This window comes from Typopeltis vanoorti, chromosome 9 (assembly GCF_054136105.1).
Source record: "Typopeltis vanoorti isolate ZY-2024b chromosome 9, IOZ_Tvanoo_1.0, whole genome shotgun sequence".
Taxonomy (NCBI): Eukaryota; Metazoa; Arthropoda; class Arachnida; order Uropygi; family Thelyphonidae; genus Typopeltis; species Typopeltis vanoorti.
In genome coordinates, this window is record NC_143557.1 from 38,432,929 (window position 1) to 38,448,002 (window position 15,074).

Below are 15,074 nucleotides of genomic sequence, written 5' to 3' on the forward strand. Positions count from 1 at the left end.
ACTCAGCCCACTTCAAAGCCAGTATAGAAAACCTTACACTCCGACATAATGACATAATGGTCAGTTTTGACGTCTCCCTCCTTATTCATGAATGCCCCTCTCAAAGAAACCTTAGAGCTAATTCAAGCTAAATTTTCTCCCGATATCTCAGCCCTATTTCAGTTCACATTGAAATCAGGCTATTTCGTTTGGCAGGGAAACTTCTACAAACAAATTGAGGGGACAGCTATGGGTTCACCACTCTCCCCACCCTTTGCCAATTTCTTTATGGAGACCTTTGAAGAAAAAGCCTTAGCCTCTGCCCCACAAAAACCAACCATATGGCTTCGCTATGTTGATGATGTGTTTGCTATTTGGCCACGTGGCTCTGAAACACTCCTCTCCTTCTTAACACACTTAAACAACCAACACCCTAGAAACAAGTTCACCCTGGAAAAAGAGGAAAACAACAGCCTCCCTTTCCTAGGCACACTAGTCACCCGCCAGCCTGATGGAACCTCAGTTTTCTCAGTTTAGAGAAAACCCACCCATACTGGCAGATACATTCACCAACAATCCCCCCCCCCTCCCTCACAACAATATGGAGTGGTGAAAACACTATACAACAGGGCTAAACTAATCTGTTCTAACAACATGGCCCTAAACACTGAACTAAATCACATCCTCAACACTTTCTCAGCCAATGGCTACCACCCCCCCCCCCCAAAAAAAAATCCAAAAAATATTAAAACCTACAAACCGCAGCCCCCTTCCCTCCCCTCCACAACAAGGATTACTCTAAATCCATCACCATTCCCTACATCTGAGGCACCTTGGAAAAAAATTACCAAAATCTTAAAAAAACATGACCTGATCTCCTGTTACAGACCATACAGAAAATTGGCATCCCTTATACGCTCCATAGGTTTCCCAAAGACCATAGGTTCCCAAAGTGGGTGGTACTGCCCCCAGTGGGTGCTGAAGCCTTCTAGAGGGTGGGCTATAGTGGGATCAGAAGCATTTGAGGGGCGTTCAGGTGGTCTAGGGATCGGTGGCTCTTTATAGAAGAAATAAATAATATACATTTAAAAATTAATTATTTTCGTGATTCTGTGATTAGATAATCATTTAAAATTTAAATATTGAATTTTAATTCATATGCCTGTCTTACACGATCAATTTTTTATTTCAGTTATTTAATCATTTGCAAATTTACCATGTCAGATAGAAATAGATGTCAATTTTCTATGTCAATGAGAAAATTGAACGTGTCATACAGGATATTTTAACTTCTATTTTTTATATACTTAAAAAATTTATTCATTTTTTGCTATTGTAAAAATTGATCATGCCATACAGGCTTTAGTCTATCCATGCAGCAGACGAGTCTTAACTAGTAGTATGTCGGTCAACTATTACATAGGTAATTCACTCAATTCAGCATGTTTTGACAAGAATATGGGTGCTTGCAGTGACTTATTCAAAGCACGAGTACGATGGTATCGCAAACAAGTCAATGCATGCAAATCGATTCGGGCTAGATTTCAAATGTATAAATACCAGTGGTTTAGGAATAAGTTTCATTATTTTTTGTGTGCTTTGCCAACAATCATCAATCGAAAGTGTGATAGATAAGTGGAGTCATACAAAGTGTAAATTAAATCTTTTATTTTGTGAATATTTTTGCAAATTTTATTACTGCATTATGTCTGAATATAAGAAGAAATGTCGACAGTACAGTATTGAGTATTTGAAATATGGTTTTATTCAGTCTCGAATATTTGAAATATGGTTTTATTCAAACTGTTATAATGTGGGGCATTACAAAATTTATGTCTTGCAAAGTGGGCGGTGGCCCGAAAAAGTTTGACCTTATGCCCTAGACCTACCAGGTCCCTTGCAGCTCTGAACTGCCTTACTTTGGCCAAACAGGCAGGACAGCGAATATCAGAATTTCTGAACACAAGGACTACATCCATTTTCACAAGTACAGCCATTCTGGTCTTGCAGACCATGCTCTGGATACACGTCACAGAATATGGTGGAAGAAAGCTACAGTAATACACCATAGCAAATACAAATTCAAAAGACTATTTATGGAATCAGCCTCAGCCCTAAGAAACTATCCAAACCTCAACAAATTTGGTTGTATGCGACTGCCCCAAATTTGGGAGGCTTACATCAGCAGACCTTCAGCCCAACGGCCAAGAACACCTATTAGCCCGCTAGAGGGCACCATCAGGACTTTTAGGAGAACGATAGCTTCATTCTCAGTTACTATGTTGTAGTGCCTTTTTTGTAAGTTCCTTTTGAAGATGGCAACATGACATTGCTGAAATATCGGAAATATTTATTCAAGTGTAATTTAATTTAATTGTAATTTAATTTAATGATAAATAATAAGTATAATAATATTAACCAACTGTTGATATGTTTTTAATGTTAAGACTTTATTCATTAGCAGTGTGATTTATGTATAACAAATTTCAACCCAAGTATACAAATATAAATTAATTTATATTTGTATCTACGTTGTTCAATTCCTTGAGTAATTTAATAATAAATAATAAGTATACTAATATTAACCAACTGTTGATATGTTTTTAATGTTAAGACTTCATTCATTAGAGTATGATTTATGTGTAACAAATTTCAACCCCAAGTATATCGCTGAAAAAAAAGTATTTTGATTCTAAATATTGGAAATGGGTAAAAAAAGAAAAAAGCTGCAAATAATCACTCTGGTTTTCACGCTATTTTTGAATTTTAAAATTCCATATTAAATGTTTTTCAGTGCAACTAATGCTGACAATGGAGAAGTAAACCAAGTAAAAAATGTAATTAATGCAGATTTAGGATCTGTTCCTGACACTGCCAGATATTACAAAGTAAGTAATTTTTATATTTTATTTCACTTATTTTCTCTAATACTTTGAAGAATAGGTCATTTAATCCTTTTAAATGATTACAAAATGGTTTGGAATCTCTCCTACAGTTAATACATTTCTGATCTTAATAGAATTAGTAATGGATATATCTTTGACTGAGATTATTTGTGAAACTGGTTTCAAGTAAGATTAAGTCAGCACACACACTTCATTTTTCCTCTTTTCACTGCCTGACTAGGGACATAGAGTCTGTTCAACATTATCTTCTTAGATGAAATCAAAGGTTAATAAGTTTTCAAATATTGGAATAGAAGAAGTTAGCTATTCTGTACCATTGGAGAAGATTATTCCAAAGAAGAGATGAATAGAATGAAAGAAGAGAGTAAGTTGGTGTGATAAGTTTGGAGATGAACTGTGCATGTATGTTTACCAGCAGGTTTTCGTATCCTTACATATAGTGGAAAACAGAGGAATAGTGGTTGACAGTTCAGTGGAATGGCACCCACAAAAATACCTGTTTAAAGAGAGAGATGTTGATGCAGAAAGAGAGCATCACTGTGAAAGTTTGGAGGGAGTTTGTAAGAGGAGGATTATCTCTTAAGATCTTAATTCTGAGAAATAAGACAGGATTGTATTTTTGTAGCATGACAATTTACTAGATTACTCCCACTTGAGAATGATGAGAAGACTAGTGTTTTAAGACCTCAATTATGGAAGATCTAGAGGCTTCAGTTATTTGGGCACTACAATGGAATGTGTGAGAAAGATGACGAAGACAATTGTCAACCATTCCATTCTGGAATTAAGCAAGTGAATGGAGTTAAGAATTCAACAAAAAACCAAGATGATGATTCTTCGATTGACAGTGGGAGTGGGGGCGGAGGGGACTTTGAATGTGAAGCAGAAGTTGTATAAGAACTGTAAAGGGGGGATGGATGGTTACAGTTCTTAGTACACATATATTACCTTCAAAGAGTTTGGAATGGAATCATCATGAAGAGATTGAATTTACAAGAAAATGTGATGGACTGCTTGGAGCATTGATATTTATTGTAATATTGGCATGTTCAGCAGTTTCCTCTGTGTGTGTGAGAGAGAAATAGAAATGACCTGAGAGTGAATTGCTCGCCACCAGAAATACGGCAGAAGGGATGGCCTTAACTTAAGTGGAGAGGAGTTGTGAAGGTGGTGTAAGCCTGAGGGTTGCAAGATGTCAGAGGTTGACCATTCACAATAGAGAATAGGATTACAAGGCAACATTGAATAATGGAGATGTCTTTAAAAGTAAAATAATTTAATAATTATGGTCATTTCAGCAGAAACCTTACCAGTGATTGTGAAATGCTTCCTGTAGAATGGTTCTTTGAAATTTAGGAACAGATCAGATTCTGAAGGTGTGTGGGTGGGGGGGGGGTTACGCTTGCTATCCATACTGTTCTACAAGATCAGATACTTAACATGAATATAAAGAATGGCCATATGAATTTTGTTGTTACTAAGATAAGAAGTGAAGCATCTAAGACTATGAGGCCATTGTGTTATGTCTGTTAATAGCATGTATTTTGCTTCTTGTTTATCTGTCTTGCAGAATGAAAAACCTGAGTTTCTGGGAGAAGGAGGGGGGGAGGGAACCCTGCCAACTCTGTATGAGACTGGCTAAAGTGAGTCCTACCATTCACATAATCAGACCTTATTCAGATTCTTCCTCCATGTTGAAATCTTATATCACAGGACAGGAAACCACCAGAAACAGAAAACAAGCCCTTGACATCATTAATCACAAACTCACTTGCGTCTGACAGGAAGATGGAAACTATACTGGCCATGCCTTCCATATGTGCAGAAATTTTGAAATGACACTTGTATATGTACAAATGTAAATAACTAACACCTTTTCACTTATACACCTTCTTCTGCAGCTTTTCCCACTTAAGTAGGGTTGCTGTCTGTAGTGAGTCTCCTCCACAACCTGTCTTGAGTTGTAGCCACATCCACGTTCTTTATCCTCGAGTCCTCCTCCACCATCTCCCTCCATCTCTTCTTTGGCCTCTTTTGGCAAATTTTGAAATGACGCTTGTATATGTACAAATGTAAATAACTAACACCTTTTCACTTATACACCTTCTTCTGCAGCTTTTCCCACTTAAGTAGGGTTGCTGTCTGTAGTGAGTCTCCTCCACAACCTGTCTTGAGTTGTAGCCACATCCACGTTCTTTATCCTCGAGTCCTCCTCCACCATCTCCCTCCATCTCTTCTTTGGCCTCCTGCTCTTCCTCCTCCCCTGCACATCCATCTGCATGACCTTTCTTCCCACATACTCTTTCTCCCTCCTCATCACATGACCTAACCATCTCAACCTTGCTTCCTGTATCTTTGTTCCTAAGTTCGTAACCTTCACCGTTCCCCTTACATAGTCATTTCTCAGACGATCCTTTCTGGTCACACTGCACATCCACCTAAACATTCTCATCTCCACTACCTCCATCCTGCTGATGTTATTTTTCCTCAGGGCCACAGTTTCCATAGCATATGTCATAGCTGGTCTTATTACTGTCCTGTAGATTTTGCTTTTTAAATTGATCACCATCTCTTATTGCATAGCACTCCAGCCATCTCTCTCTCTCTCTCTCTCCAGTTCCTCTATCCTGCATGAGACTTCCTTCTCAACCTCATCATCCTCTTTCATTGTTGAACCTAAGTATCTAGTCACTGACCTTCCTGATGACATTTCCTTCCAGCTGCAGATTTTCTCCTGGCTGCCATCCACTTTGCAACAATTATACTCTTTCTTACTTCTGCTCTGTCTCATACCTCTCTCTTCCAGTACGTTCCTCCAACTTTCCAGCTTAGCTGCCACTTCTTCTCTTGATTCTGCACACAGCATGATGTCATCTGCATAGAACATAGTCCAAGGTGCATCTTCTATCACCACCTCCATCACAATATTAAACAGGAACGGACTTAATGCTGACCCTTGATGCAAGCCAATTGTCACTGGAAAACTTTCTGTCTCTCTCAGGCAGGTCCGAACTCTTGTCTTCACATTTCTGTACATCTCCTGCACCAGCCTGACATATTTCTCTGGTACCTTCTTCTCCCTCAGACACCTCCAGACTTCTTGCCTTGGCACTCTATCATACGCTTTCTACAAATCAATAAATACCAGATGTAGCTCCCATTGCTTCTCTCGAAACTTTTCCATCATCTGCTGTAACCCAAAGCTAGCATCTGTCATCAATCGACCAGGCATGAAGCCAAATTGCTCCTTTGCAATCTCCACCTCCTTCCTTAGTCTTCCATCAAGAACCCTCTCTAGGATTTTCATTGTGTGGAGCATCAGCTTTATTCCTCTGTAATTCATACAGTCTTGTGCATCCTTTTTACTCTTGTAGATGGGGACAAGAGTACTTTCCCTCCATTCCTCAGGTATATTTTCCTGTTGACAAACTTCTATTAACAGGTCCCACAGCAGGTCAATTCCCTCTTCCCCAATGCCTTCCATGCCTCCACTGGGATCCTGGCAGGGCACACTGATTTTCCATTCTTCATCCTCTTTATGGCCTCCTTCACTTCCACTCTACTAATGTTCTGCACCATCCCCCTCATAAGGCTCCCCATCTTCTCTGTGAGTCCTTGCATTTTCTTCATTCAAAAGCCCTTCAAAGTATATTCTCCATCTGTTTCTTATATCCACATCCCCCCTTAATACCCTTCCTCCAGAGTCTTTGATCTGCCTCACATGTACGATGGCCTTTGATGCCTTATTTCTACAGTTTGCCAATCGATAAATCTTTCTCTGTCCTTCCTTTGTTTCTAATTGATCATAAAGGTCTTGATATGCTATAGCTTTTTCTCTCTGTCCACTTCCACTCTTGACTCATCTCACTTCTGCATTGTATTCTACTTAGCCGTCACTGCTTCTTGTACATTATTATTCCACCACCAAACCTCCATCTGCTCTCTAATCTTTCCAGATGCTTCACCAAGCACCTCAATTGCACACTTTAGAATTGCTTTTGAATGATGTCTTGTACACTTTCTAGTCCATCCGACATCCTCTCTAACACCTTCTCCCTAAAACGGTTCCTCACACTCTCTTCTTTTAAGCAAAACCACTTAATTGTCTTCCTCCCATGGCTTCCAAAGGTTCTTATCTTCGACTTTATTTTAAAATCTGCGCACAGCAGCCGGTGTTGCTGCGCCAATTGATCTGTTGGGATTGCCTTACAATTTGTTACTGCCTTAAGATGTTTTCTTCTAGTCAAAATGTAGTCAATCTGTGAACTGTTGTTGCCACTTCTAAATGTTATCAAATGCTCTTCCCTCTTACAAAAAAAGGAGTTCACAATTGCCAGATCAAATGCTACTGCAAAGTCCAAAATCCTCTCTCCTTCCTGGTTCATCATTCCCACTCCATGGCCACCATGCACCCTTTCACAGTCCCTATTCTGTCTCCCTATGTGTCCGTTCAAGTCTCCTCCGACAATCGCCATCTCATTTTCTTCCAGTTCCCTCATTTCTTCATCTATCCATGTATCACATTCCAGATTCATCTTTCTCTTCTGCTGTACAGCCAATTTGTGGGGCGTATACACATAAGACGACCAGTTGCTCTTCTCCAAGACCCAGTTTCATTCACATGATCCTGTCGTTCCTCCTACCCAGTTACACACCTTAATTCAGCTTAATATGTATGGAAAAATGTATCATAAACTGGAAAAAATAAAATAACTAAGAAAGTGGAATAGGCTGAAATGAGAAAGAAAAGGCTAAGAGTGATAGTAATGTATCACATCATATGTTATGATGCAATAGATTATTATATAAAAGTATGCAAGACATACTCAAAGAGCTTCATGTCAGAGGAATCTAGTACCTTGGTGGTACTTGATTCCTCTGACATGTATAAAGTGAGTGTGCAATATTAATCCAGCAGACAGCAAGCCGCCCCCCCCCCCCCACACACACACTTTACCACAGCAGAACTATCATTGAAGTAGAAATGAAACTAAAAACAACAAATTACACCACAACCACAGTAATTAACTTTAATGAAATGAAAGTACAGGTATTTCATACTGAAAATAACAGTACATCATCAGTGCATAGAAACGAGCAAATCAAAGAAACAGGAATACACAATACATACAACAGCTGGTTTACAATTAAAAATGGTTGCTGCATGTTAGAAATGAATATATTAATAAATAATATTAAAACTATTTTTGATGGTTTCATAAAATGAGAAATCTCCCAAACTTTTGAGAGAGAGAGAGAGACAATCATTCTGATTCAGATTTGGCTGGTGTAAAAGGGCTTCGCAACTTTCTTTGAAAAGGCATTCATATTTAAAACTGCTTCTATGGAGAAATCGAGCTTCATGCCACCAGATACTGTGTTTAGTGTCAATACTATGTTGTGCCTGACCAGACTTTTTGAGGTTTCATGCATTCAATATAATATTGATGTTCATTAATTCTTTTTTTCATAGAATGGCCTGTTTGCCCAATGTATGTCAGATTATATTCGCAAGGTAAACACCAGCTAATGATAGAGGTGACAGTTTGTCTTTTGTAGATGGCAACGGATGAGAAATTTTGTTGATAGGAAAATATGTGGAAATAAGGTGATACTGCTTCAAACTCCTACCAATAGGTTCAGAGATACCAGAAACATAAGGGATTGGAACCCTGCAATCTGTTGAAGAATCCTGAGGTGTTTGAACATAGTAGTCAATTATCTGCTGGATTTGATGAGGGTTGTAACCATTAAATTCCATTAAAGTTTTGATAGTGAGAAGTTCTTAAAAAAAAAAGGAAAGAAAAATAAAAAGTTACATCATTATTGACTTTTTCCTCTAAATTAATCTGTTATCTGTCAAGATTCCAATATTATCAAATCATATTTCTGTCATGTAAGGAACTTCCTACTGTATCAATCCACCTAAATCTTGATCTTTCTCTGAATCTTTTTCCCATTTTGTTTAAGTGACCATACCTCACCTGGGATTAACTCTGCTAAACATATGGATGCTAGCAATGTTAAGGTCTTTCTTAATGTCCTCATTTTTAATATGATACCATAGATGCCATCTACCTTTACTCCTTTAATCTTTCTTAGAACTATCATATCTGTGGTCTTCAGTCTTCGATCAAACATTTTAATTCTAATCCAGCTCTCAGATCTACAAATTAAAATTGGTTCAAGCACTATCTTGTGTTCGAATGGCCATAATCAACCAGGAAATGCTCTCTTCTGTTAAACACTGTCTTGTGTTCGAACTGGTGAAATATGCCATAATCACAGGAAATGCTCTCTTCTGTTACTTATTAAATTAGTATTAGGGAGGTCTTAGGGAAAACTGATGCAAAAACAGTATTCATTGGTCGGATGAATTTGTGATTTCTAGAATTAATGGCTGTTCTGAGATAAAATAACTTAATTGAAAGAGAAACCAATTTCCTGGGTGCTGAGGAAGTGTTATTTGTAATATATATGCTAATAAAGGCTGGAGTTTAGTTATCCCGGGGGGGATCTGTACCTCTTCTTCTTGGTAGTTAGCAAAAGTAAGAAAAGGTTATTGTGAGAAATAAAACAGCATTGTTTTATTATCAATGAAATTAACAAGCTTATCAGAATCCTTTCAAACAGTAATAATTGTAGATCAGCTTTTAGAAACTAGAAACTGATACACTTGAATGTCTTAGTAATTTGCAGTGTACAAGGTTGATAGTAAGTGAATTAAAAGAGATTGTGGTACATATCACCATTAGCCTTGGTACTAAAGTAAATCAAATGTTGTTATTTTCCAGAGTTTTTTCATGACATTTGTCCAAAGTTGGATTACAATAAGCAAGGAGATACCTTATTGATTGACACTAGAAAAATCCATACTGAAATTCATTTACTAGTTCAGAAGTTTCTAAGTAGCATAGAAGTTAAGTGTCAGTGGTTTTTTTCCATTCCTTTGAAAAGAATTGCAATGAGAGAAATTGATAATAAAGGGTTTGGGGTTAAATATGAGCTGATTTTCAAGCTACAGCATACATACTAGTGGAATGGGAGAGGATCTGTTTAGGTAAAAAAAGAACAGGAGTTAACTCTGGAGCACAATCCTCAAAATACTTGAAAAAATGCCATCAGGAGAGGATATATATAAGGGCATCAGGATGAGGAGGAGACATCTTTGGGTATCCAGATTCTTCTCTCTGGCAATAAAATCAAAGGGGCATTGCATGTTGCTTGTTTTGATTGGTACCAGAAGGATATTTAACAAGATTATCAGAGAAAGAATGAATGAAAAATAAGAGCCCAGAAGATTGGCTTTTTCTTTGAATAATGATGCAGCAAGTTCAATGAAAGGAAATAAAGTTGGACCAAAGTTATGGCCAACTTTAGCAAGACTATTCAAAAAAAAAAATAAAATTACTATTTCAAAATCTATTAGTATTTAAAATGGAGGCACTTTTTGGAAAATTGGTGTAAAATAATAATGGATATTTCTTATCTTTTAATAAAATTTTTGATTTACTTTTTTTTTTAATCTGAATTCTATCAACAGAAAGGCTGTAAGCCTTTAGTATCTTAGTAATATGGGCTTATATGGGTGGACTTGAGGGTTGGCCTCCAATAAACAGGGTGGTAGTAGTCTCACACTGGACAAATAAGGTCATCTGTTCCCTAAAGACATTGATAAATCAACCATGCCCATGATGGGATTCAAACCCTCAGACTAGTTTGGAGAGGAACTTGGCTAATCACTTGACCAACCATTCTGGCAAAAAGTCACATCAGTGATTCCTGATTCATACTGTAAAGAGTCACTGATTGCTGTTTAATTATAAGGATCATTAATATGTTCAAATTTGTCATAACTTTGCTTATGTCACTTCTTTAACCTTGGATCCAGGTTTAATATAATTTCAGTGAGATAATATGCAATAAACATAGCATGTCATATTTTAATGAGCCTGTGCAGTAATTAAATTGCATAGGATACATCAAATTCCATCCAGAATGCAGAGAAAACCTTTATGAGGGATTTTCAGTTGAAGGTAAATGTCCTCATTTACCTTCAACTCATACAGGGGTGGATGGGTTTTCCCTTCTGGAAACTCAGTTCTTTTCATTTCAGAAAACAGGCAAAAGCTCTGAACACATGCAGTTGACACTTTGCAGGTAGGATTCCTATAAGAGCATTAATTAGATTGATGCCAAATTACTTGGCCATGACAGGTCATTGAGCCTAACATGCAAGGAAGAATGGAAATCTATTTAATGGGGGGTGGAGCATTTAATCAAGCAAAAAATGTCCATAACAAAGCATTGCTTCCTCTTCTTTTCATCCACAATATCTCTACAGGTTTGCAACATTATCTTATTTTTACTGGGAGAGTGAAAATAAATAGTGGAACAAGTACTAAGAAAGGAGAAGGTTTGCTGTAGTAGCTACTTGGGTGAGATTGTTTTAATTGTTAAAACTTAAATTCCTCTTTGAACTTTCATCAGTGCAATAACTATTACTGTATAGCACCTTCATGGACTCTACACCATCTGCACACTCTGCAATAATAACACAGCAAAATCAATGCCACTAAGAAAAATTTTAGTGAAGTAGCTGCTTTTAAATTGCACCTAGTCCTCATTTCTGACATTTCCATGAGAGCAATTATCATATCTTAATAAATTGTAATCAGAGAGCTCTGATGAGTGATTGTGCTTTTGTAGAAATCCATCAAGTATATTAAGTTATAGTTTATGACATGTCAATCAGTTTTTGACTTATTCATTACAAATAGCCACTTGAAACCAAAATTGAAAAGACTCAAAGAAATTTATCAGAGATACTAAATTGCTGGTTGGCTAAGTGAATAGTGTTACTCCATGAATTTGAATTCTACTGCAGGCATGTTTATAAAATTCTTTAAGCCAGATGTTTCAGGCGAAGAAAAATCCTACCGTCACCTTATGAAACAGGTTAACTCACTTTCAGTCGAAAATTTTTTAAAAAAAGGTTCTTCATGTTTTAGATCAGATTCAAACCCTAAAAATCATCATCATCAGATTCCTGATATATACCCACCCTCAAGGGTGTGTACAGGATATGATAGTACTATATGAAAAATTTACATTAAATTTACACCCTAAAAATCATGTTTCATTAAATTCATCTAACCAGAACAGAGTTATTATTTTGTGTAATTTCAAAATGTTTTCCCTCCAAATGATCCAATAGTTTTGATTATCCATAGTACTGGTTACAGTGTGTAAAGGTGTTGAGCAAAATAGGGATGCAAAAGCAAAGCAGCAATAAATTAGCATTGGCATGAAGCATAAGGCAGTTGATATTTCATCTGTTATAGTTGGGTGGTTAAAACAGTATATTTGTTTCTCCAAACATGTAAATCTGGAAGAAATATTTTTTATAAAAAATATCTGGTATTTCTAATGTTCTGAAATATCTCTCTCTCATACAAAGAAAATAATCTACTTTTAGGCGCATGGGATTCGATGGTGTGTAGTGGGAGATGAGAACTATGGTGAAGGTAGCAGTCGAGAACATGCAGCTCTAGAACCTAGACATTTAGGAGGTCGGGCCATTATTGTTAAAAGTTTTGCAAGAATTCATGGTGAGTATGATTGATATTTGTTTCTCCCATCCACAAAGGGTTATGAACCTATGAGTTATTAAAAAGCTGCAATTATAAACCTTGTATGGTACATTAATATCATGGTTGGGTTAAAGTTTTTTTTTTTGTTTTTTTTCCATAATCCATAAACCCTGCTCTAGAGATAAAACATACCTTTTTCAGGCCTTAAGTAAATGGAGCAATGGTCTTATGCAAGGCAGTGAAATTCATCTTCCACCTAAAGGCAGCCTGTTGGCTGAAGAGCTGACATGCTAACCAGTTTTTAAAATCCAGGCCACGGATACTCTGAAAACAAAGTATACTTACCCTAAAAACAAACTATTTCATCAGAAAGTAAAATACTAGGTACTAGAATAATTCCACTGGATTTCAGAACAGATAATGAGAATATTAAGTATAAATCTATTATACAATTGTAAGTTAATAATTTTCTTACAAGGGAAAAAAAAAAAGTTGTGGGGCATTTTCTTATATAAAGAATAATGTATATTCTTTAATGCATATCTGCATATATCAGTATTATTAATATACAAAAAACTATTAAAGATCAGTAGAATTACATATACAGTTCATTCTCACTATAGCTTTTTATAGTGAATTTGCTTTAACATACCATATAGGGCCTGTGGGATTTGGTCAGGGGTTTGCTATGGCAAGAGTTGACTGACTGTACATGCAACAGTGGTCTGAAAAGTTCTCGGCCTAACAATGAAAAAACGAATTTATAATTTCAAAATTATTTTTATCTTTCAACATAATCTCCCTTAAGACTAATACATTTATTCCAGTGATGCTCCAACACCATTATCCCATTCCTGTAGTGGTTCTCAGTAAGATCTGCAAAATACCCCTCTACAGTTGCAATCACCTCTTGATTTGAAGAAAAGCGCTGAACAGCGAGGAAGAATTTTTAGTTTTTGGAAGAGATAGAAGTCAGAGGGAGCCAAATCTGGAGAATAGGATGGATGTTTCAACAATTCATAGTGCAGATCCCTTAATTATCGTATTGCCAAAACACTTTTGTGGGCAGGTGCATTGTCCTGATGAAAGATGATATTTTTCTTCTGCAAACCGGGTCTTTTCTCATGAATTTTTTCATCAAGTCTGGTTAAAAGATCAGAATAATATTCCCTGGATATTGTTTTACCCTTCTCAAGATAATTAATAAACAAAATGTCTTTAGCATCCCAAAACACTGATACTATGACCTTTCCTGCTGATGGAACCTACTTTTTCTTCTTTGACGCTGAACAAGTTTCTGTCCACTGTTTTTACTGCAGTTTGGATTCTAGTGTGTACTGGTGAATCCAAGTCTCATCCATAGTAGTAAATCGACGCACAAAATGTTTTATTCTTGTTAAAATGCTACAAGCACTGTTCAGAGATTTTCATGCAAGTGCATTTTTGATCTGCTGTGAGCAAGCGTTGCACCTATCTTGCGCAAAGCTTTGGCATTCAATACCATATCATGCGCTTGATCAATGATTTCTGGTGTTACACTTTTTGGACATCCTTCACGTGGATCATCTTCTAGACTGGTACAGCCACTTTTAAACTTGGCAGCCCATTTCTTAATTGTCGAAAACGAAGGAGAAGGGTACCCATAAACTTTGACGAACTTTGAATGAATTTATTTTGGTGTTAAACCTTCTTTTACAAAGAATTTTATAACCGCATGGTACTCAATTTTATCCATTTCAAGGGATACAGACAACATTTTTGCTTCAGACAGCTGTATAAAACAAAATACTTAGAATAGAATAACTTGCAATTTCACATGAATGATTGACAGATATACCAACTTAAAAAAAAAAAAAAAAAAATCTCTTGCAGATAATGTTGCCATCTTTGGTCATATGTTAGATATTGCATGACCTACCAAGAAAAAGTTCCATTACTAATGATATTAAAAAAACATGTTTCATGATAACGTTTTTGCATTTTATTCCATTTTGTCTTGCAAAGTTTTTTTTTTTTTATTAATTTACATTACAGTACTATAAGTGGTGAGAGTTAATTGACTGTACATGTTAGATATCAGGAACAAATATTCAGGGTGTGCGGTGTTCATCCATCAAATAGCAATATCATCAATATCTTTTTTGCATTTATTCCCGTTAAAGACTCCCCTAATTATTTCCTGGCTTCATGTGATTCCTAAAAGAAAACACTTTTCGATGCTGAAACATTGTATCACATTCGCATTAATACTCCAGGTGTGCATTCAAAATACATATACCCTTGAGCCCTTTGAAAAGATGTACAGATGCCGCAGCAGGAGTCTAATTCTTAGTGTTAAAATAGTTTTAAACCACTCAGAAGGCGAGGCAGGGTGAGTTCTGAGACAATAGCACCTAAAGGCTTAGATATTGCATGACCTATTCAATTGAACGTTGTCATGGGTTGCTGTTTTTGTTTTTTTGAGTTTAATCTGTTTTGTGTGCATGAAGTTTGAACTGATGTGGTAGGCAAGTTTTATATATAATATATACAAGTTTTTAATACAGGTAGTTCTCACTTTACGAATTCCCGCTTTATGAATTTTTTGGATCAGAAT

At 36.5% G+C, this 15,074-nt stretch overlaps 1 protein-coding gene across 1 annotated transcript in view; it reads left to right on the top strand.

Moving 5' to 3' along the window:
- LOC150102982 (aconitate hydratase, mitochondrial-like) overlaps positions 1-15,074 on the top strand; it is a 451,613-nt gene that overhangs the window by 411,881 nt on the left and 24,658 nt on the right. The window contains exons 19-20 of the mRNA XM_090398314.1: positions 2,774-2,867; positions 12,364-12,496. Of these exons, the coding sequence (XP_090254440.1) occupies positions 2,774-2,867; positions 12,364-12,496 (227 nt within the window). The remainder of the gene's footprint in view (positions 1-2,773; positions 2,868-12,363; positions 12,497-15,074) is intronic.